We start from the raw sequence: 23259 nt of genomic DNA on the forward strand, positions 1-23259 counted from the left end.
AGATTGGAATGTTTTTATTACAACTTGAGCAAAAAACACTGCCCTGTGCTTCAGAAAACTTGGAGGGCAAGCTCTGAGGAGCCTCAGCAGCTGGAAGGTTTGGTCCAGTGTCCCTGGAAGCCTGGCTGAGTTCCCCAGGGAAAGGTGGCTGCTGGCAGAAGGCACACACTGCCTGTTCTGCCTGGGCATCAGTGACATCCCAAAAGCACCAAGTCCTTTTTTCTTCACTGAGCTTTTGTGAGCTTGGAGCTCGTGCCTGGGAAGATATTGTAGCAGACAAAGGCTCCTGTGTTTGTAATGTGGGTAAATTTTTAATTATTCTTGGACTTGTTGGTCTAGTTATAACTGACTGCTAATTTGCTTCTACCTCCACAGCAATTTATCTAGCAAAGAAGAACATTAAAAGGAAAGGGATTTTGGAAGAATATGAAAAGGTGAGGAGACCCTGCACTTCCATTACAAGACCCTCATTTGCTACAACATAAGCCCTTTGTTGCTAATGAGTGGGCCACAGTAAAAAATCACCTCTTCAATTGCATGAGGTGTTACTCCAGCTGTATCAAAAGCCAACATTTTGCAAGTGAAAAAACGACCAGTACAGAAAATTACTGTGAAATCAATTATAATTTTAGCAGGGGTAATTGCTCTCCTTGCAATGGTATTTTTGAACTGTTGCAATTCTTGTAATTACGTGCAGAACAATCCAGATTTTTTGGCTCAGTCGCCAGCCTGGCCTCGTTGAACTATGGAGACTCAAGAAAACCCCAGCATGGGAGTGCCCTGGTCAGAATTTTCACACTGACTGCTTTTTTATTTTTATTCCAGGAACATTACAACATGCTCAATCAAAAAATAAACTACAAGTGGGATTTTGTGATTATGCAGGCCAAGGAGCAGTATAAGTGAGTTGACTTGCATTCCCTTGTTTGCATCACTGGGGAGGGTGTGAGGAGCAGAGCTTGGCTGTCTTAGTGCACAGTTCAATCACACATAAAAAACACCAAAATGACTTTAAAATGGCTTGGAGGGGAGGTTTAGGTTTTGCACTTGATGTGGTTCTGTGCAGGAGCTGGGTTCTGATGCTGCAAGCCCTAATCAGGAGCAACTTCATTTAGCTCAGTGTTCTCCATGAGTATTTGTGGGTCAGGCCCTGGACTTTGGGCTGTTGCTGGTCTGGGTCAGGAGTTACTGGCACATCTCTCAGCTAAGTGGAGTGAATCAGGAAGCAGTAAATGTTCCCAGCAGGACTTCTGGAGAAAACTGAAGTGCCCCCTTAGGTACCCAGCTAAAATTACTTGATTTTAGGAACTGAAAACTTCAAATTCCCAGGAAACTTGATGAACATGAGATGGGAATGCTCCTTTAGAGATTTTTTCCTGCTCCTGTGGACTCCTCTCACCTTCCTTTACCTCCTGGCAGGGCAGGCAGTGCCTCTGCTCTCAGCAGCCTCCCTGTTCCCTGGGATGGCAGCCAAGTGCTGGGAGTGCAGCTCATCAGATAACTGTCTCATTAAACACGAGACTGTTGTTCTTGTAAATTGAGGTCAGACTTGGGCTAAGAGATGCCAAATGCAGTTTCAAAGTCAGATACCCAGCCTGTGTCTGAAGCAGTAGATTAAACTCATCTGAGGCTGTTTGATGGTGCTGCTGGGGCAGACTGGTGCAGAGCACCCACCCTGCTAACCACAGCAGGGAGGCCACATGCAAACAGCCTGTTGGGAATGTTCCCTTCCCCATGCTAAGGCCCAAATTGTGCTCAGGATGTTTCTGGGAAAGAATTAGTTGGTCCAAGCCCAAACCATGCTAGTGCCTCTTCTGTTTAATTGTGGAGGTGATTTGGTGCCTGGGAACCCTCCTCAGAACCATTTCCAAGCAGTTTCTCTGAGAAATGCCTCTGCTTTACTGAGAGGCAGGGGTGAGACATGTCCAGGATGTCTCTGTGGGTGGCAGTCCTTGGTTCTGCCTGGGGACATGGGACAGGGGTAAAGGTGAAGCAGCAGGGCTGAGGGCGAGTCAGCAGAGGGCTGTGTGCCTGATCAGAAGGGGATGTGTCTGCCCCCAGCTCAGCTCAGGAAGATGAGGATTTCTCCAAAGCCAGAATCATTTGTGGCCATGTGAACATGGCGTGCGGCCAGAATGAGCCAGGACAGGATGTGGTCAGGGTGGCATCACAGCAGCGATGGCACAGTCACACGGGAGGCTGGAGGTGTGCCCTGCTTCTCATCCCACTGATCTTAGGAGGGCAAAATCCCTGAATTCCCCTGCTCTTGGCTTTGCAGGGCAGGGAAGGAGCGGAAGAAGGAGGACAGGTACGCCCTGGACTGCCAGGAGAGAGCCTACTGGCTTGTGAACAGAACTCCTGTGAGTAGAGGGGGACAGGGTGACTGCAGTGACTCGGTGGTGCCCTCCCTGCAGCCCCCTGGGACAAGCTCCCGTGTGGAAAGGCAATGGCCCCTGGGCTGAGTGCCTGGGAAGGGTCAGCCCAGACCTGCCCTGAGTCCCCACCACCTTTCCTTGGTTGTTCTCAAAGCTGCAAGGGACAGAGGTCCAGCTGCAGCTTGGAGAGGGGCATTCCCAAATCTGGGGGTTCCCAAGGCAGTGCTGGCTGGGAGCTGCTGGCAGTGGAGGCCTGGGGGTCTCCTTCTGCATTTGTGTGATGCACAACCTTTAAACCAAATGAGTTACAAAGCTTTGTTGTTTCTTGTTCACCACAGCCAGGCATGCTGGACGTCCTCGAGTATGGATTAGACCGTGTCACAGATCCCAATGAAAACAAGGTAAACCAGGTGAGACAGGGTTGGTTTTTATTTACACACCTACTGAATTTGTCTGGGAGAACCCAGAAAATGTCCCTGGGCTGCCATTTTTTGGGCACTGCAGGCTGAGTGTGTCAGCTCAGCTCTAACAGCTGAACAGGCCAGAGGTTAAGGCTCTCTCACCCGGGAGGTGAGGCCCTCAAAATAGGTTTTGGCAGCTTCTTCTGGCTTGAAAAGACTGTCAGCTTTCTTGCCACACCAGTTAGTGTGAGTGCTTGGCTGCAGGACATGTTTTCTTTGCTGGTGAAACTGAAGTAAGGAATCCTCTATCTCCAGGTGCTCCTTGCTGCCTTTGTATTAGTGCTGAATGAACTTTGTGGGGTGTCAAGGGTCAGTGCAAAGATCCAGGCTTAAAATAAAATTACAGAATACCTCCCAGAAGGTAATTAATGTGTGGCAAGAAGATTAAGGATTGGTGTGGTGGATAGGAGACACAGAATGTTGCCAAAAATGCATATTGTGGCTCATAAAGAAACAGAATCAATGAGCTGAGACCATGAGGTCTGTAACTGGGTGGACTGGTCTGAAATCACACTGATCCAGTCAGTGGGTGAGGAGCTGGAGCTGCTGTTCCCTTTCTCCATCAGCCCTCTGAGATGCTCCTGTCTTTGTGCCCTTAACAGTGTTCATTTGGTAGCAAAGTCAAAACATCTCTCAGCAATTCAATGCAAATGTTTCTGCCATCACACTCACAGTATTCCCACAACTTCCCATTCTTGCAGCAGCCTTTAAACATCTCAGCAGCCAGAGGCAGGATAATTGCTTTGGCCAGCTGTGTTCTGTTGCTATAGAGACTGTAAAGGAGCAAAGTGTAGGGTTGGGGTGTATTTTATTTTTTTTTCTTGCTGTAAGTAGCAGCTGCTGAAAAGCCTTTTTTTTTTTTCTTTTTTAAGAGTAAAGAAATAGTGGAAAGAGAGAGGGATAGAAAGAGGAGTAAGCCAACTTCTCGCCCACAGTTTTACAGCTGACATGGAAGGGATTTTAGGTTTGCAAACGGTCTGAAGAGCTCTATCCATCTGCCTGGCAGCACAAGGGGGAGGGAGCTGGGGGGTCTCTGCCCACTTCCACCCTGGCCATAAGAGACAGGGCCAGCTCTCCCCATCAGGGGAGGCTCCAAGGAGGGCAGAAGCCAAAGGACACCAGCTTTGGGGTGACTTCCCTGCCCTTCTCCTTTAAGCTGCTCCCCTCTGGAGGCTGACCTGAAGAGGGAAGGTTCTCCTTGCTCCTTTTGCTTTTGAAAGCGTGATTGAGAATCCATGAGACAGCCAAGAGCCCTCATGGAACCCCTTTTGGACTAGCACCTTTATCTTTGTCCTCTGCAGGCTGCTCTCACCAACACCTGTGGCTCAGCAGCCTTTAGTGAGCAGAAAGAATGGGCCAAGCTCTGATTTGTGTCCCTGTTCCTACTCAATCTACCTTGGCTTTGTTGGCCAAATTATAGAGTTGTCTTGGCAGTTGAGAAAGGAAAGAAAATAATGAATTTCTGATTTCTTTGAAGCTGACATTAGCATGAACATCTCTCCTTCTCTTGCTCAGACTCTTTGGTGGGCTGCTTCCTCCCTCACCGATAGGGCTCTCTGGGGATAAACAGGTTCTCAAACTCCTTTGAAGGACTTTTATTACTGATCCATGGGCAAACCTCGTGGTTACAATGAGTTAGGGGTTGTGGGTGGGCAGAAGGAGTCAGGGAGAAGTAGCCACCATTGAACAGCTATTTAAGGGATGCTTTAGCCTTTTGTTGCCTGCCTCTCAGGCTCACACCAAGCCTCACTGCTTGAGAATGACCACTGAGTGCCTGCAGTACTGCACAGCCACTGCCTCCTGGAGCCAGAGTCTTTCTGAAAGAGCTGTAGCTCCCCCCAAAAATCTCTGTGCTGGATTCAGGGGCTGCTGAATGAAGTGCCCTGGTGTGTTGTGTGCAGCAAATCAGCCACAGATCAATGAGTCATTGCTGGCTTTTAATCTCATAAGTCCCTGCCAGTTTGCCTGATGAAGTTCTGCTGCATCGTCACAAGTTTGGAAAGCACAGGGTCAGGGGCAGATAAACAAGACAGGGGGGAAATGGCCGTTTGAAGAAAACTGGGGGTATGGCCTGGGGCAGGTTGGAGTTCCAGCTGCAGCACCAGCACCGTGGAGTGTTGGGATGATCTAGTCCCAGAGCCAGGATCTGCCTCTGCAGGGTGTTGCAGTGAGTGCAGGGGTGCTGAGATGTGCAGAGGTGCACTTTGCAGGGTGGGAGAGGCAGATCTTCCTTGCCCAGAGCTCTGGAGGGAGGCTGGGCTGGCTCTGCCCTGTGCTCGGGGGTAATTCCCTGCACAGGATTTCGGGGATCAGCCTCAGCCTGCCAAGCTCTGTGCATGGAGCACTTGGGGCAGCGAGGGTGGAACTGCAGTGTGCTGCTCCCAGACAAGCTCTGCACAACCTTCTTCACTCCCAGCTCCTTCCAGGCAGCCACCCAAAGCTGTTTCCAGGTGTTTATGAGCTCTGTAAACAGGGAACAGTGGCCAGGCAGGCACAAACACCGTGACCATCATCTCCCCAGAGTGGTCAGAAGTCTCACACTGGGCAGAGGAGCAAACAGGCAGCTGGGAATGAGCAGATATCCCAGCTCTTGTAGGAGCTGGTGGCCTCAGCCACGTGGATCACTCCAGGCAGGGCTCGGGAGCAGGTCCTGGCTGCCTCCCAGCTGGGCTCTGCAGCCCCAGTGAAACATACATTTTAAGGAATTCAGAGATTTTAGAAAAGCTAAGATTTTAGTTAGATATAAGCCTTACTAGAGTTAATTAAAATAAATGAGTAGGCCTTGGTCAAGTTAAGAGTTAGTAGTTAACTAATAATTGATTGCTCGTCAACACAATGTTTAGTTAGCTGGGTTTATAATGAAGAATACACAAACTGACAAATAGCTTTTAGGAACATAAGACAATTGTGGGCCTCCTCTGTTCCGAAACAAATTGAAGACAAGGAATGGGAGTTCTACCAAGAGTTCATTTGTCATATTGGCATTGAAAAGGTGGAAAGGTCAGAAGGAGGAAGACTTAACTTTAAACTGTTAGAGAGTTTTGTCCATCACAGTTGGCTATCAGTACTAGATCAATATCCAGATTTTTTAATAAATCACCAGTGCCCGGGGGGTGCAGAGCTGGTGGCACAGGGTGTGACCAGGCCATGCAGGGTGTCCCAGTGCCATGGGGTGTCTCGGGGTGTCAGAGGATGTGGAACAGCTCGTGGCACTCACTTGAGCCAGACTCAGGCCCTTCAGTAATTGCCCTGGTGGCTGGAGGGCCGCAGGGCTGGGGAGCTGAGCCGCAGTAATTGCAGTAAGGCGCTCGTTAAGGGCATTGCAAAATTAATCTCATTAGGAGAAGCCACTCTTTTGTTCCAAATATGATTTCCTTCCAAACGAGGCAGAGTGGGTGGGTGGTGCAGGGCACTCTGGCACTGCTGCAGTCAGCGGTGGGGTGAGGGAGGTGGGCACAGCTCAGTGGGACACCGAGAGTGCTCAGGGCCACTTGTGGCAGCACTGAACTGGGAATGGGCACTGTGGGAGAAAGGGAAATGAAACTATGAGCAGCTCTGGGGTGAAATAGCTGAGATTCCTCCCAGTTCCTGCTGGTTTGAGAACTGGAAGGGGCTGAGCACAGCCAGCACCTGCAGCCTCCCAGGGTGTTCAGCAGTGGGCTCTCCTGGGACCTGGCTGCAGCTCAGTTTGAGATGCTCAGCCCCTTTTCTGGGGAGCCTTGGCAAATCCACTCCCCACCTGGAGCACCCCAGCAAAGCCCCCCTTGTTTCCCCAGGAGCAGCTGCCCACCACACTGACCTCCACACAGACTGTGGCAGGAGGGGATCTTTGCTGTGTGGGGCACTTAAAAAAAAAAAAAATCTTCCCTTGTCTGCTGATTTTTCTTCACCTACATATAATTTTTGTGTTGTGGTGGCATTTTAATTGACCCCTTTCCGTCTCTGTATAACGTTTAGCTCACTGTGTTCTCTTTCTCTTTCCCACAGCTGTTTGTCTCGTGTATGTGTGGTGTGCTGCCAGCCTCTCAGACCCCTCTAGAAGATAACACCACTTTCCTGCCACGTGAGCTGCCTTCAAGCCACTGTGCCAGCACCCACTTCTCCTTCCCCACTGCACCAGGCCTGTCTGAGGCCCCAATGGAGAAAAAAAGTGGAAGAAAATAGTTTTTTTTTTTTAATGATTTTAACATGTTGAAATCAAAGCTCTAGCCACAAGTTCCATCAAATGGAACCCTTCAGCTGGCACTTGTAAATCTGATGGCACCTGGTTTGTATCTCCTATTCCCCAGGGAGACAGTGAACTCCTGTTGTGCAGGAAGGCAGCTGGCCTGGAGCAGAAACACAGGGCTCTAAAGAGGACACTTTAGGACAGTAAATACAATAAATTTCTCTCTGCAAGCAGGTGATTTTCCCCTTCCATTTCTGCAATCTGAAACAAGGGCACTGTAGAAATGAGGTGAAGAAGTGGTGTCTGTATGGAAGGTGGTCTGGAGTTGGGGATGCAGCTGAGAGCAGAGAAGGCTAAAAAGCTGTTCCTCAGCTCCTCCATCGTTTGTAGGGCTGTCCCAGGAGCTTGTGAATCAGCAGGGGAGGTTGTACAGCCCTGTGAGCAAGGATCCTGCTGTCCTAGAGCTTTTTCTCTCCCTTGGTGTGTCAGTCCTTTCCCCCTGTCACACAGGGGGTCAGCACAGCATCACTGCTGGGTTTTACTGCCCTGTTTGTCCCTGCTGAGATGGTCTGTGCTGCCCACTCAGAGCTGCTCATGGTACTCCCAGCAGGAAAAGCTTCCTCCTCTCACAACACCACTGTGAGGACTTTTTTTGGTGCCCCACTGGCCAGGCTGGGGCAGGGGCAGGGCTGGCTCTGTGGTGGTGCTGTAGGGACTGGGCTCATCTGCTGCATTTCTGGCTCCTGCTGCTGAAATGGTGAGTGGGCCTCTCAGAACCAGGCAGCAGCAAAATGGGGGTGTTTTTCTGCCTTGTGGAGAAGAGTTTCTCCCTCCTGAGCAGGACTGGTGATGATGGTTAAAGTGCAAAAGCAGATCAGTGTCCCCACAAAGCAGCCCTGGGAGAGCACCTTGCCTTTCCCAAAATAGGGGCAGTTTGGAGTGCAGGGTCTCTGGGGAGGTGAGGGGACAGCAGAGCTGCCTGTGGCATTCAGTACCAGAATCCTCATCCCTCACCAACTGCACTTCACCAAGGCACTCTGCAGACCCCCACCTGCTACAGGGCTCGTTTGATAGAATAATTTTGGGATGCAGGTCTTGACTGAAGCAGGAGCTGAGCAACTGAAACCCTGCCTGAGCCTTTAAAGGTTTGCTGGCTGCATCCCACACTTAGGGATGCACCCAACCCCTGTCCTTCCTTCTCCCTTCTGCAGTTTATTCCACACAAAGTAACTGTGCTTCAAAGGAAGCTGTGTGAATAAACACCCTGCAGTTAATTTCTTGCCTTGGATTGCCTGCTCGTTTGTGGATGACATGTAACATAGTCTGAGTTATTCAAATCACAACGTAAACACCCTTTGCACAGCAGATACTGCTTCTGAGGCTTTTAATTGTGGTGTTTATATTTTGCAATGTGTTGGTTCCTGTCTCCTTTAGCTAATATGAATGATCTAATCTGTGTCTCGTAAATGAATCTATTTTAGCTCCATTAGAATAACCCCTTAATTGAAGGCATACAGGCAGCCTGTGATGGGAGAAGCAATGCTAAACAGTAAATACAGCTAATGGGACAATTTACCGTGTGGGGATGCTCTTAGCTTTGATGATACCCTGATTAGCTCAGCTGCTGTGTTTGATTTTAATTGTAATCAGAATTAATTGGAGAGCGCTGCACAACGGCAGCCCTGCAACGGTGTCTCAAAAAAAACCCCAAAAAAACAAGTGTAAGCACCCATCCCAATTTAATGATTCTTTTTAAAATATTTTTACAGAAAAATACTATGGAATTCTACAGGAGAGAGGTAAGTGGTGCTTCCCTCACTTCTCAGTGTTCATCCTGTATGAGCTGCTTACACCAGTGTGGCTCAAAGCCCTCAGTGCAGGGGATGGGCTCTTTGAAAAGCAGAATCCCTGCCTCATGGGGCTTTTATCAATGTAATTTCAGGACATTCCCTCCCACTGCAGCTCTCCCAGTGACGGGAAGGCTCAGGCAAGGACAGACACCAGGGCTGAAATCCAATAGATCAGAATTAGTGATGGGGAAATCACAGAGTGGCGCCAGCACGGAGACAGCCAAGAATCAATGATAATTACATGCTAAATCATCCAGAGCATTTGTAGGTGCTGAGGATGGTAGCTATTATTCAATTTCTATATAACATGGGGAGTGCTTTTTAATTACTTGCACATTGCAAAGTGCATTTCTGATGTTTGCAGTAAGCTCAGTGAAAGCAGACATTTCACTGAGACAATTCAGGGATCCTCTGGTTCCTTGGATATCCATTAATTAGGGAAGAAGCAGTCCCTGCTGTAATTAGCCCCACTACCTGGGAGAGAACCTGTCTGAGGTTTAGATAGGCCTTATCTTCAAACCTCTCTGCTCCTAACCATGGCCATGTCTGATCCCCTCAGATCATGTACTATCAGCAGGCCATCCTGAAGACCAGAGTGAAATCTTCTGTCTCTCTTGGAGGGTAAGTCCTGATTTCCTTCTGTCCACACATTAATTAGTCTTCAGTGCTTATCTCCTAATGAGCTGGTGAAGCTGTCTGCTCTGGCAGCTGGTGACTCAGCCAGGGGATCCATGTGGTGGCCTGGTGCTGTCTGGGCCAGGAGGCACAAGGCTGAGGAGGAATCAGTCCCAGGCAGGATGAAGAAGCTCTCTGGGAGCTTCGCTGCAGAGCTGAACCACCTCTGGGCTGAGAATCCCACTGAAATCAGGAGATGCTGGTGCTGCTCTGGTCAGCTGTGATGCCTGGGCACAGCCCTGCAGCCAGGGGAGGACCCAGCAGTGTGTCTGTCCTTCAGGAGGGGCAACCAGCAGGACAGACTGACCCTCCTGTCACTGGTCCCCACCCTGGGCTGGATTTACCCCCACGAGTGTCCCTGCCCCATGGTGGAGCTCAGCTCTGGTGGTGTAATACTGGTTATTCTGTACTGCACAGGGAAATGGCCTCCCCATGAGCATCCAAGCAATTAATTAGCAATTCCCCTGCCCAGTGGTATGTTTCCTGATCAGATTCTTAATGAAGCTTCCATCCCTGGCATTAGGCATTGGTGTGTTTGCCAGAGGCATCCCTACCTGGAGCCTCCCATGCTGACCAGGCACCTTGAGGTGCAGCCCAGAGCACCTGCCTGGTTTGCACTGCCATTGCCACCAGGGGTTCCTGTCACATCTGACATAAACAGGGTGCTCAGGCCAGTTCCCTGGAGAGGACAGTCTTGGATGAATGGAATGGGTGGAAGACAGAGTCTTCTGAGAGCTACAACTTGCAGGGCACCAGCAGCTCTGCTCGTTTTCTCACTGACTTCCAGCTCAATTAAAATTCTGCTGCCTCAGTTCTCCAAACTGTGAGCTGGAGCAGGGGACACCTGGCTGCTTTCCAGGAATTTTGTGGTGCTTAACTGTTTGGCAATGGGGCTTTTCTCATTAGTTCTGGTGGGATGATGCTTATCACCTAGATCAAAAATCTCAGGAATTTTGGAACTCCAAAGTGTCGGCTGCAGGGCTGGGTCCAAATCAAATTACTCTTAATGAGGATATGAGCAGCAGCTGGGCAGTGTGCATGCTTCAGAGCATTGCAGAGATTTGGGAGAAGCTGCAAAGCACTTCCAGACCACACAGCAGTGCTGCCTGAGCTGACAGGTTTAGATTTGCTTGATCAGAATATCAGAATATGGGCTGGAGTGCCTGCTGCAGGTGCTGGATGCCTTGGCATTCCCAGTGGGAAGGTAGGATGGATGGAGCAGCTGTGTGCCAGCCCTGTGGTTTGCCCTGTGCAGGAGCACTGTATAACTGCAGGATGTGTGCCAAGGGGCCTGCTAGCAACGGGCTCCTGGACACTGCCCTCCCAGCTCTGAGCACATGAAAGCACTTTGGCCTGGGAGGAATTTTAAATGCAGAAACCAGAGGATTTTTTTTTTTTTCCCAAGAATGAAAAAGGGAGGCGAGAGCTAAAATTCCAGGACATTAGTGAAATCAATTGTAATTAGAAGTCTGGCCAAGTTAGAAGGTAGGAGAAGTGTTTGTCTGGTTCCTGATGGGAGAGAGACAGCTCTGCTTTGTGCCAAAGCCTCAGAGCCACTCGCAGAGGAATGAGCCCTGTGGTAGGTGATGGAGGAAAGGAGAAGCTGGGATGAGCCCTCAGCATTCCATCACTTTCCCAGAGCTCCCTGAGTTCTCCCATGGCCATGAGGGTTCTCCCAGGCTGCAGAGAACCCACCTGGGTGAACACAACCCTGGTGTTCCTTTCCCTGAGCAGTGCAGGATCAGGCCCTGGCTGGCTGAGAACAGGAGACAGAAACTCTCCTTAGGAGTCCTAAGTCTCTCTTCCTTGAAATGAAAAGGCAGAAGGAGGTGATGGAAGAGAGTCTTGTATCTCCTTGTATTTGAATTGATAAATTCGCTGCTTCAAAAGACAACCAGGAGACTTCTGCTGGGAAATGGAAAAGATTAACTGAGCTAATGAATTGATTTTTCTAGGAAGGCAGGGGCCACATTCCAGATCCCTGTGCTGAGAGTCCTGTACCTCTGAGGATATTTGTTATTTGGCTATAATGGGGCTGGCTGTAATTATGGCTTCCAAATTCATATTTTGATTTTGGATTTGTTGCAGAGTTGTGAAGTACTCTGAGCAGTTCCTCTCCAATGATCCCATCCTGTCTGGATGTCTCCCCAGCAACCCTTGGATATCAGATGACCCTGAGTTTTGGGATCTCAATGCAAAGCTGTATGTATTTCTGTTGTTTTGCCAACCTATGGTTTACAGTGACCTTTATGCTGATAGAAATCAGGAAAGGTAACCACTGATTTTTTGTTGTGGTATCTGATCTCTGCTCATGAGCAGAGAAATGTTCCCTTTCAAACTTACTTTGAAATTAGGAATACTCCATGCTGAACTTTCAGCACTGCTTTATTCAAGTGGAGCCTTCCTTAACATCACAGAAATTGCTGAGCTGGTGATGGGAGTGTGCACTCAGCCCTTGCTGAGTGGGTCTGATCCTCCCTGGGATGGGTGAAGCCCTCCTTAACCAGCAAATGGAACAGGACCAGCTCAGGGTTCAGCTGCTCCCCTGGCTCTTTGCTCACCCCTCAAGCTGCTTCCTTAGGAGAGGCTTTGGGTTGGAGGCACACACTGGTGTTCCATCCCTTCTCTGAGGCCTCCCTTGGATTTCCCTTTGAATAGGGTTTGCTAATTACACGATGGCATCTCGGGGCTTGGAGCATCCAGCATCTCAGTGGCTCTGAGAGCAGCAATCCGACTGATTGTATCCCATTAGACATCCCCAGGGGATGCCTGCACTGAGTGCCTTTATGAGAAGCAAAGCTCTGGGCAGCAACCAGTGGCTCCTCCAGGGTGGGACTGAGTCAAACCCCAGGGCAAGGCTGGGCTGTCACTGTGAGAGCTGCATAAATCCCAGTTAAATCCTCATCCCGCTGCGGCCCGAGTTGTTTAATTACAACTTACTTAGTGGGTTGACTTCAGGAGCTCATTACACCACCCTGGAAAACAAGAGAATGCTGAGCAGTCCCTTGGCATGCACCAAAGGGCATTTTGGTTTTAATTAATCTGCTAATTAGAGAAAGCAGCCGTGCTGTTTGCGTTCTCCCCGCGCAGGGTGGAGGTGCCCACCAGGATGCGCGTGGAGCGATGGGCCTTCAACTTCAGCGAGCTGATCCGGGACCCCAAAGGCCGCCAGAACTTCCAGATCTTCCTGAAGAAGGAGTTCAGCGGTGGGTGGCAGTGTCCCCGTGGCCTGTCCCCAGGCTGAGGTGGCACAGGGCTGCTGCAGCCAGGGCTGGCGGTACCATCTAGTGGCACGGCACACACGGTACAGCCCGGCAGCACCCGCCGCGGCGATTCCTGATCACAGCACATTTTGGGGAGGAATTCTTCCCTGTGAGGGTGGGCAGGCCCTGGCACAGAGAAACTGTGGTTGCCCCTGAATCCCTGGAGGTGTCCAAGGTCAGGTCAGACAGGGCTTGGAGCAGCCTGGGACAGTGGAAGGTGTCCCCTGGCCGTGAGACTGAGATGGACTTTCAGGTCCCTGCCACCCCAGAGCATTGCATGATGCTCTGACTGCTCCCAGAGAAGCTGGAACTGGCTGAGCTCACAAGTTCTTAGAGGTGTCAGTGGGCAGAGAACAGGGGAAAGCTGTTTTCCTCTTTCAGTCACTGAGAGTGACTTTCAGTCAGTTGGAGAGACTTGCTTGGGGCCAGCAAATTGTGCCAAAGGAGTTAATAAATGGGATTGTGCTCTCCTCACTCTCACTCTGCCGAGTCTGTCCTTGTCATGCAGGAGAGAATCTGGGTTTCTGGGAAGCCTGTGAGGATCTCAAGTATGGAGACCAATCCAAGGTCAAAGAAAAAGCAGAAGAAATCTACAAGTGAGTGTGGAAATTTTCCACTCTTCAACTCTTTGTGCATGAGTCCCATCACTTTCCACAGGTTCTCATTCTCCAAATGATTTATTCCTAAGATTTTTATGTGTCAGCTGTCATAGATGTGGCTGTCTTTTGTCCCCACATAGGAAAGGAGCTTTTGGAGATGAAAATAGAAGGGGTTTTCTATATATTTACTTTTCCTTTCTGTTCTCTGTTACATTTCAGTCTTAGGATGTAATTTAAATATTAGTGTGGAATAGCAAAGTTCTTGAAGCTGCCACAAGCAAAGTGGGGAGAGACTTTTTGCTTCCAGTGAGCTAAAATTTGGCTTATATTATGCGCAAGAGGAAGTGAGTACACTGATGAAGAGGACATTGATTGCCCAAGATCAGGACTGCAAATTGCAGCAGGGAGCTGAAGGGACTTCTGCTGTCATGCATAGACAGGAATCTGTGAATTCTGCAGCTGCTAATGGCACTGTTGATTCCTCCTCCTGCAGGCTCTTCCTAGCTCCAGGAGCAAGGCGCTGGATTAACATCGATGGCAAAACAATGGGCATCACAGTCAAAGGCCTGGAGCACCCTCATCGTTATGTTCTAGATGCTGCTCAGACCCACATTTACATGCTGATGAAAAAGGTTTGTTATTTGCTGCCAGAGCCTGAGGGGGATTCCAGCCCTCTGGGCCTTTCAGTGCCTTTGTGTGCTATCAGCTGTCCCTTTCAAGGGGCCTTTGTTTGAAAATCCCTTAAATTTGCTGAGTGAAGCAAGTGCTGCTTCGGGCATTTGTATTTTGCTGCTGTTCCTTCCCCCTCAGCCTGTCCCCAAGGTGGTGGAGGTCAGGTGGCAAGTCCTGCAAGACTTTCAGTTCCAGCTTGGGCACCAGCTCTTGCACTGAAAGCAGCAGAACTGGACTGATTTTCACCCACTGGTGAAAAGTTTGGCTCCTGGAATACAAGCTCCTCACCTTGCAGTGACTCTGAGACCCTGCTGGCCCAGGCTAAGCTTCATTCAGATCTTTTGATCTGGGTCTTACCTGTGAAGCTTTATTGTGAGATGGAAAATCCTGGGAATTTTACAGCGAGATGAAAGGATATTGGTTTAAATAGCTACATTTGCCTGAAAGATGCAAAGTTTCTTGAGCTGCTGAGGGAGATTATCCAGTTCCCAGCCTCCCTGGCTCCTGAGCAGCTGTATTTGGTGGTGATTTTAATAAGGGTGTTTGCAGCCCATAACTACCAGTTTCTCTTTTTTCTCCTAGTAGGACTCCTATGGCCGCTATTTAAAGTCTCCAATATACAAGGAAATGCTGGCCAAGGCTGTTGTGCCACAAGAGGGTGTCAAAAAAAGGCAAGTGAAACTGGCTGTAATTGTGGGGTTTGTTTTTCTTGTTGTAGCAAGGGTAGAAAAAGCCCAAGTTGCAGTAAAATTACTATGATTTAGATGTCTTCTTAATTAAATAAAATTTTGCACTGAGAAGATGCTTTGCTTTGAGACTGATGGTGCTTTTTATTCATGAGCCCTTTGGAAAAGGCTTGTGAATAGGAATGGAGCTGCTGCTTACTCAGCTGCCTTCTCTGCAGGGTCTGCTGAGAAGGGCTGGGATTGTTGAATTAATTCATGGCCCCTTTCCTAGAAGGAGGAAGTTCTGGTGTCCTGGGCATGGGAAGACTCCTGCCCACTAAACATTGGCTGCCAGAGCAGAGACAAAGCCAAGATTTGGGATAATCCACAGGATGTGCTCATCTCTGCCTGGACAAAGCTCACCCCTGGTGTCAGGGAAGGTGACAGGCATTTGGGAACAAGCAACACCTTGTGAGTAACAGCTGGTACAAGGTGGATGGCCTTGGAAATGGCTTTTTCCCAGCAAGATGAAGGTTATACAGCAAATTTAGGCCATTTGAGCTGCAGCTGCTCCTAAAGCTGAGCATGCAGTGCTGGACTGCGTCAACCTAGCAGGCAAGGAGGAATCATGGGCTTTCACACTGTTGCTTCATCTAAAAGCTGTTTCAAGTCAGTGGGAGAAGCCCTGCTGCTGCCTGGCCTGGGTTTGGCTAGTTACTGTTCCTTGAGCCACACATCCTGAGGTCACTGGCAGATGCTGGCTGCTCCCACTGATCCTGCCTTCGTTTTTGTCAGTGCTTGTTCTGGATCCCCCAGACCTCAGCATCCCATTAACCTGGAGCTGCTTAACCCATTCAGAGGTGGGTGAGCCCCTGTTCCTGCTGCAGGGGAAGTGCTGAAGCAGGTAGAAGGTTTTTTTGGGGGGCATCACAGACACCAGGAACACCCACCCTGGTCCCTGCTTTGATCTTCCTGAAGGCACCAGAGAAAACTCCACGGATGGGAGTTGTTTGACTTCACACTGAGCGTGAGTTATGTGCAAACACAACCAAGGAGAGATGTGGGTGTGCCCTGGAGTCCCTCAGGAGCAGGACTTCGACACTTTTAGCAGTCCTGTAGCTTGTGCGTGTCACTGACTCACCCAGGGCTGTTTAAAGCATTTTGCAGTCCTCTGGCCATCTCTGTGTCTGAGCTTGTCCTCCTGAGTCACTTTTCTTCCCAGGGGGAGGTTTTGGTGCCCTTCTCCTCACTAACCCCTCTCTTTCCCCTCTCTCTGCCCAGCACGGGTCTGTTCGGACGCCGCCACCTCCGCTCCAGCCCCAGCCCCATCATCCTGAGGCAGCAGGAGGAAGAGGCCAAGGCCAGAGAAGCCGCCAACACCGTGGACATCACGCAGGTCATGAGCAAGCTGGATCGCAGGAACCAGCTCCAGAAGGAAGCTCCTCCCAAGTAGGCTCTGAGCCCCGCAGGGAAAAGCCAAGGCGAGGCTGGTGTTGAGCTTCGGCTCCCCTTCCTGAAGGTGTCAGTGCTGCTTTAGGTTTCCCAGGCCGGCTCTGCGCTCCTCCAGCTCCCCGCACGTTGCCGGGGCTCCCGGAGAGCAGATGTGCCAGCCGGGCACGGGCTGCTGCTGGGACGGGAGATGCCTTCTGCTGCCCCACAGCCCCGGAGGTGCAGAGCCCGGCTGCCTGGCCCTGCTGCTCCAGGAATCGGCACAGAGCAGGGCAAAGCTGTGCCCCAGGGCTGCGGGGTCAGACCAGCCTTCCTTGGCACCGAGGGCGAGGTGACCCGGCCCCGTGTCCCTGCTGGCCTCCATCCCCTCGGGGGGCTCTGCATCCTCCCAGGGGTGCATCTGGTACCCCCTGAGAGGAGCACACCCCCCACTCCGAGAGTCCTGCACCTCCAGCCAGCACCACAGGCAGGAGAGCTGCTTGTGGGAACAGCAGCAGGAGCATTTCGGAAGGTTTAGCTGACCTTCTGAACTTGAATGATGCTCCCACATCCCCTGGCACGCTGGAGATGATCAGCAGGAAGCTCTGCTCTGCTCTCCCTGGGACTCCTGTGCTGCCAGCTGGGTGTGCAGGTGCAGAGAGCTGCCCCTTGCCAGAGCCTGCACGAGGCCAAGAGAGATTTTATCCAGTCCTTCCTACCTCTTGTCTTGTCTTTTTCCTGCTCTTCTATTTTTTGTGTTAACAATCCAATAGGAGGTAGCTGCAGTTGTCACTGGCTTGTTGCCCAGAGGCAAGGGAGAACAGGGTAGAGGTGTTAAGAGCAGATTTCAACTTTACGTAGTATTTTATTTTTCATTTGCTCTGTCTCTTTTGCTCTGTAGAATAAGGCAAGCTAAAATACCACATTAGTGCTAAAGAGCTCAGGGAGATTCTGGGCCTTTTTGGAAAAGCCCAGCATGTCTGGACCAGGCCAATGGTTACCAGAAGTGTGAAGATTGTTGCAAAGGCCAGTAAAGGGAATTGAAGGGGCAGAAAAGCTTCCTTGTGTGTTAAAAATTTTGGGGAAGCAAAGGAACTGGGTGGAAGCACTAAGGTCTGGGAAGCTGCCTCTCTCCAGTTCATATGGTTCATCCCTTTTAAATAGTGGTAGGATTTTAGAGAAAATGGGAGATCACAGAAGCCCAGAATGGTTTGGATTGGAAGGGATCTTAAAGCTCCTCTCATTCCACCCTCTGCCATGGGCAGGGACACCTTCCACTATCCCAGGGCTCGCATCCATCGTGGCCTTGGGCACTCCCAGGGACAGGGCAGCTTCTGGAGAGAGCTGGCAGGGAGTGGGAGCCCTTGGACAGTGGGGTGCATGCAGGCCCCTGGAGCCCTGGGGTCCTTGCAGGGCAACTCCCTGTGAACAGGGGACAGTCATCATGTCACTGTGTCCCCAACAGCTCCATCAGTGACTCTGGCCCACCCCGTGGCAGGATCAGGGCTGGACACTCTGATGTGGTGTCACTCCTCTCCTCCACTTGTGGCTGAGCCAGGGAGATTGTCCTGCCCTTCCTTACCCCATCAGTGATAAACCTCCTCAGAGGAATTCCAGCTGAGTCACCCCAGACCTTCCCTCTGATGTCTGTGCTGTGTCTCTGCTCTCCTGCTGGAAGCACAGGCACATTCTGCACTGCTGGACAGGCGAGCAGGTGCAGGCTGCCTTTTTAAAAATTTAAACCCCAAGGCTTTATTACATCAGGTGCTGAGCACCCTCAGCCTGCTTGGACATCAGAGCACTGGAAGACTCTCCAGAAGCTGGCAGGGTTGGCCCAAAGCCACTTGGCTGTGATGAACTCTACAGTCTCTGCAGAGTTTGTGTAACATGGAGCACTGAGCATGTTGGGATTGCCAGTATGTAGTAACATGTGGAAGATCAAGTCAGGGTATAAATAATAAATAACAAATCTGTGTGTTCCCATCAGTCCCTCTGATTCTACTTCTATTTTGTCTGCTGCTTTGCTTGTTATGTTCTCTGCATCCATTCCTTTCTCTGATTTATCATCTCTGCTTGGCATTGCTGCTCCCCTGCCATGGTTTGTGCTGCGTGCTTGGGAGTCACTGTGCGTGTGGAACACCAGTTAGTGCGTGTGGAACACCAGTTTTTGCTTGTGGAACACCAGTCACTGTGTGGAACACCAGTTACTGCATGTGGAACACCCGTTAGTGTTTGTGGAACACCAGTTAGTGCGTGTGGAACACCAGTCACTGTGTGGAACACCAGTTAGTGCGTGTGGAACACCAGTCACTGTGTGGAACACCAGTTACTGCATGTGGAACACCCGTTACTGTGTGGAACACCAGTTTTTGCTTGTGGAATACCAGTTCTTGTGTGGAACACCAGTTTTTGTTTGTGGAACAAGCAGCCATCCTTCACAACCAGGCAGGAGCTGTCTTTGCCCTGCCACAGGCTGATGGAGCTGTCACAGCCTTGCCTTCTGCTCCTTATCCTCTGCTGCTCAGTCCCCAAAGAGGAAAGTTGCCTGGTACAAGCTGAACTTCGCTTTGTGCCAGCCAAGAAATTGTTTGTTTCCATGTGTTGTTTAATTTTTTTCTGGCCGTGGCTTCCATGCATTCATCTGTCTAATAAAAATAAATGTAGAAAACAGAAAAAGAGCCAAGTTCATCCTTCTCTGTCGTGTCTCAGTGTGTTCATCCTTCTCTGTGCCATCTCTGCATGTGTGTGTACATGTCCTGAGCATGCCTCTGCTCTCAGTTCCTCTCCTCGGACACTTGAGCTGCGTTTCATTTTGCTGGGAGAGGGCCTGGCATGCAGCATGTGCTGTCCTTGTCCTGTCGGGTCTGTGCTTGGGCTTGTCCTGAGGGCTGGCTGAGCTGTGCTGGAGCCTCCCAGCCGCAGCCAGGGACTCTGGGGTTCCAGCATGGGATGTGACTGGTACTGCCAGCCACCGGGGCTGGGGCTCGGGGTCTGCTCCCAGCCCCGGCTGGTGCCGAGGGTGTGACATGGTTGTGCTGTTCATAACCAAGATCACATTCCCGGGATGACAGCCTCCTCCTCTGTGCCTGCAGCTAATCGTTGTGAGGAATGAGGCAAGCTGGTGTCTCCTCCAGCATCCCGGCGGGTGTGGGGCTGGATCTGTCAGCACCCGCTGGGTTGTGGCAGCAGTGACCCCGCAGGCAAGCTGGCAGTGGGAGGGCAGGGAAGGGGACAGAGCTGCAGGAGAGGGGGACACCAGGCTCGGCTGGGGTGGCTGGAGCTGCCTCCCAGCGGGGCCCTTCTCTCCTGGCAGCACCAAAGGAGAGGGATTGTCTTCCTGGAGAAGCCTGGGGAGCCCTGGGTGTCACCCAGCACCTGACCGAGCCTCTCTGCTTTTCCTCCCCACAGCCAGGCCACCTGGCCTCCTGCTCCCCTGGCCTGGCTGCCCACACCGGCCCCAGCGCCCCGGCCCCGCCACCAGCCGCTCCACAGGCTGTGCCCGCCGTGCCCACCGTGTCCCGGGGCAGCGCCCGCCCCTCACCCCTGGGCCAGGCCCTGGGCAGCAGCACGGGCATGCGGCCGGACCTGCGGCAGGACCTGCAACAGGACCCACGGCCGGACCTGCAGCAGGACCTGCAGCAGGACCCACGGCCGGACCCACAGCCAGACCTGCAGCAGGATCCACGGCCGGACCTGCAGCAGGACCCACAGCCGGACCCGCGGCCGGACCCACAGCCGGACCCGCGGCCGGCCGGAGGCCGCAGACGCTGCCGAGGCCGGGCCTGGGCCCATGTCCTGCGCAGGGGCTGCGGGAGCCCGGCCGTGCCCCGCGGCAAGGTGCAGCCGCTGGGCGGGCACCGGTGGCCGGACGGCGGGGCGGTCAGCAGGTGAGCACCGCACGGACACACGGACACTGCCCCGGGCAGAGCTCAGCTCTGCGCCCCTTCGCTTTGGGGTTAGCCGCAGGCAGAGCTCCCTGAGAACCTGTTGGCAGTCGCCTTTGCTCCAAACCCCGGGCTCTTCCCTGTCTCCATTCCTGTGGTTTTCCTACAGGAGCAGGCCAGGAGCCTGTGCTGGCCTCTGCTACTTTCACACCTCCTGTTTGGAGTGCACAACCCCAGGTTTTACTTTTCAGCCCCAAATTTGGAAAACCTCAGTGCTCCTGAGCACTGACTTAGGTTTGCTTTAGTGATTTCAAGTCAGAGGAGAACCAGAAGTGACAAGGGAGGGGAAATCTTGAGCGAGAGTCGCTAAGTGTTTGTTGTTCCAGGGCAGAGATGGGGAATTTTTGCCTGGAAAGGCTTCCCCTGCAGGAACCAAACCCTGGCCATGTCCCTCACCAGGAACAACATGTCCCTGATCTCATTTAACCCACCTCTGCTGCTGCCCGAGTGGATGAGTCCACATTATAAATTCCAAAGCGCAAACCTGAGGGCTCCTGCTCTACCTGGCTCCGCACTCCGGAGCTGTCACACGGCGCTGCAGCTTCAAAGGAGCGGCAGCACACATTCCCTTCGTCCTCCCTCTCCGTGGGCTCGTGCCCGGGAGTTTTGCTTTGGGATCTGGGGCTGAAATGGTGGAAATCTCAAAGCCAAGCTTGCTTGGCCGCCTCAGAGCACATCAAAAAGCACCGTGTGTGTGTGTGTGTGTGTGTGTGTGTGTGTGTGATGAGTTTCTGTTTCCCAACGCAGCTTCTTCCAAGTCAGAGCGGCCGTGCCTTCGGAGGGCCCAGCCTGCCATGGGCGCTCCGGGCAGGGCGAGGACAGGCAGTGCTGGGCTCGGAAGGACTCTGCAAAGGAGCTGATCTGCCCCTGGGAGACCCCCACGGAGGAGGGGAGAGCGGGGTAACCCCGGCACGCACGCTCCTGCCAGGCCTGAGATGCAGTGTTTGCCATGCATGGCTCAGCACATGTTGGAAAAGTGTGTTAGAGCCATCCTCCAGCACCAGGGACACCCAGACCACCACGGCTCCCGATAGCAGCCCCTGGTGCGCCCAGCTGTTTGTCATCCAAGAGCTCCAAGCCTTTCTGGACTGGTTTCCTTTCCTGTCTTTGGTGTGTTCGGTCCTGCTCATGACAGACTTGTCGATAAACGAGCCTGGTTTCATGCCTTGGAGCAGATGGAGGACGTGTGGGTGATGTCCTGGGAAACGGTGTCTTATCGGAGTTTCTGGCTTGGCCATGAGGTGTCAGCACACTGAACACAGCCCAGCTGGAGCAGGACTGGCAGAGCAGGACTCAGGCTTCAGTGCCAAAACTGGGGCGTGTTTGTGTCCCCAACCCGGGCCCACCTCCTAATAATTACAATTTCTTAATTTGAAAGCATGCTGATTAAGAGACTGGGGAAAATGGAGTGCCCCTCATGAGATGCTGTGTGCTGGGTGGCAAAGCATCATTCCTTCATCCAAACCAAACATGATCCCAGAGGCATCAAGGAGTGCAGAGCCCTCCTGCATTAGCTCCAGCTTCCCAGTGCATGGGTTTGAAACCGTGGCCCGACCTGGGAACACCTGGGAGATCCCAGCCAAGTCCCTGTTGGTGTTTTGGGCCCCTCCAAACTGGGATTGATGTGTTGCCACAGGCTGTGCTGATATTGACTTGGACTGTTGCCTTCCTTGTGTCAGTGTTTGAAGGTGGTTGTTTTATTCTCTGGACAAGTTTCCTCGGCGTGTGTGCGTGTGCCGTGGGTCCCTGTTCTGTACCTTGGCCATGACCTGTGACTTCTGATGTTGCTGTTTTGTACTTTCTGATTATAAATGGAGTTTTTTCTGTGTGGCTGATGTGGTTCCACAGGCTCAGTCCTGCTGCGGGATTGAAATCTATCCTCACTCACACTCAGTGCTCCCTGTTTTCCCCAGGTCTGGGCTGACACTTCCCATCACAGGGTAATTTGGGAAAATCAGAAGGCTGCTTCTGTCTCCAAAGAGTCTTTCCCAGGCTGCTGGCCCTCACTGCCTGTGATGCTCCTCTTGTACAAACACACATTGGCTCTCAATGGCTTGCTCTGTCAGAGGGACCTGGTCCTGCTCTGCTGTCACTGACAGGGATATCTATTATTGATGAGAGACAAATCTGGTGTCTTCTGCAATTTTTGTGTGAGTATTGTTACTCAGCTAGTCCTGGCAGGATGCTGGTGATGTGCAATCCAGGAAATATAAGAGGAAGACATTGTGATTTGTCAGAGAAAAGAATACTATATTTAATATTATGTACATATGATAAGAGCCATCCTACTGTAAATACTTCTCTCATTGGTTTCGGGCTTCTCTTGGGCACCTCCTTGTCTTTGAATACTCCTTGTGTTCATCTTCCACACCAGAGGAAGGAGTTCAGATGCAAATCTGCTGCTCTGCCAGGGCTGGGACACCCAGTGCAGCCAGGTACACACCTATCCTAGAGGCCAGCACTGGCAGTTCCCAACATTTATCCCTTCAGGGCGCTGATTTTTATTCCCCAATACCTTCCAAATATCTTTTTCCCCAATATCCTTCAACCAGAACCGACTTCCCTGGGGGCACAGGGCATCTCAGGCCCATGCCTGGTCCCCTCCCTTTGCCTCGGCTCCCCCAGTTGGAAATGCAGGTTGGAAATGACAGCTCCAGAGGCCCCAGCCCCTCCTGCCACCGTGCTGTGACATCTGAGGCTGTGTCCCCTGCTGGAGGCCTGGCGTGCCGGAGTTGGGAGCGCTTTCAGCTCTGGCACTTCAAACCCCCTCGCTGTGCAGGAGCCCACTTATCGCTGCCTGGAGTCACCTGGAGGAATTAGCTCTCTGCAGCAACTTAGACATCCAAGGTATTCCTGTAATGTGAGGGATGTGGAAGGTTAATGACTGGAAAAAGTGATCGCTCCCTGTGGGCAGTTTCTCAGAAAACTCCCTGCTGCTTGGCTGCCAGAAGAAAGGAGATTCCAGCAGCAGCAGCGGCGGCGGCGAGGGAGCCTCGTGTCCTCTGCAGAGGCTCCTCTCTCCAGCCTCTCATGGCTGCACAGACCCTCCCACGCTGTCTCCTCCTGGGGTGCTGGAGGAGCTCCCACACCCCAGTGCTGCTGGATGAGCTGCAGTGCTCCAGCTTTAGATATGCCCAGATGAAGCTGGAAGGAGATTCT

General features: G+C 51.7%; 1 protein-coding gene across 4 annotated transcripts in view; it reads left to right on the plus strand.

The window, feature by feature from the left end:
- RGS9 (regulator of G protein signaling 9) overlaps positions 1 to 21143 on the plus strand; it is a 31609-nt gene extending 10466 nt beyond the window's left edge. The window contains exons 6-19 of one of the 4 annotated variants that reach the window (XM_085556663.1): positions 376 to 434; positions 826 to 902; positions 2279 to 2360; positions 2714 to 2785; positions 8774 to 8803; positions 9414 to 9475; positions 11618 to 11731; positions 12620 to 12735; positions 13301 to 13388; positions 13885 to 14023; positions 14649 to 14734; positions 16010 to 16124; positions 19565 to 20043; positions 20848 to 21143. In XM_085556663.1, coding sequence (XP_085412789.1) covers positions 376 to 434; positions 826 to 902; positions 2279 to 2360; positions 2714 to 2785; positions 8774 to 8803; positions 9414 to 9475; positions 11618 to 11731; positions 12620 to 12735; positions 13301 to 13388; positions 13885 to 14023; positions 14649 to 14734; positions 16010 to 16124; positions 19565 to 20043; positions 20848 to 21004 — 1676 coding nt within the window. In that variant the 3' untranslated portion in view covers positions 21005 to 21143. Of the gene's footprint in view, positions 1 to 375; positions 435 to 825; positions 903 to 2278; positions 2361 to 2713; positions 2786 to 8773; positions 8804 to 9413; positions 9476 to 11617; positions 11732 to 12619; positions 12736 to 13300; positions 13389 to 13884; positions 14024 to 14648; positions 14735 to 16009; positions 18140 to 19564; positions 20044 to 20847 lie in introns of those variants that run through there. The other 3 variants (XM_085556664.1, XM_085556665.1, XM_021537029.4) reach the window with 3 other exon arrangements.
- The last annotated feature ends 2116 nt before the right edge of the window (positions 21144 to 23259 follow it).

Source organism: Lonchura striata, chromosome 18 (genome assembly GCF_050655825.1).
Source record: "Lonchura striata isolate lonStrDom1 chromosome 18, ASM5065582v1, whole genome shotgun sequence".
Taxonomy (NCBI): Eukaryota; Metazoa; Chordata; class Aves; order Passeriformes; family Estrildidae; genus Lonchura; species Lonchura striata.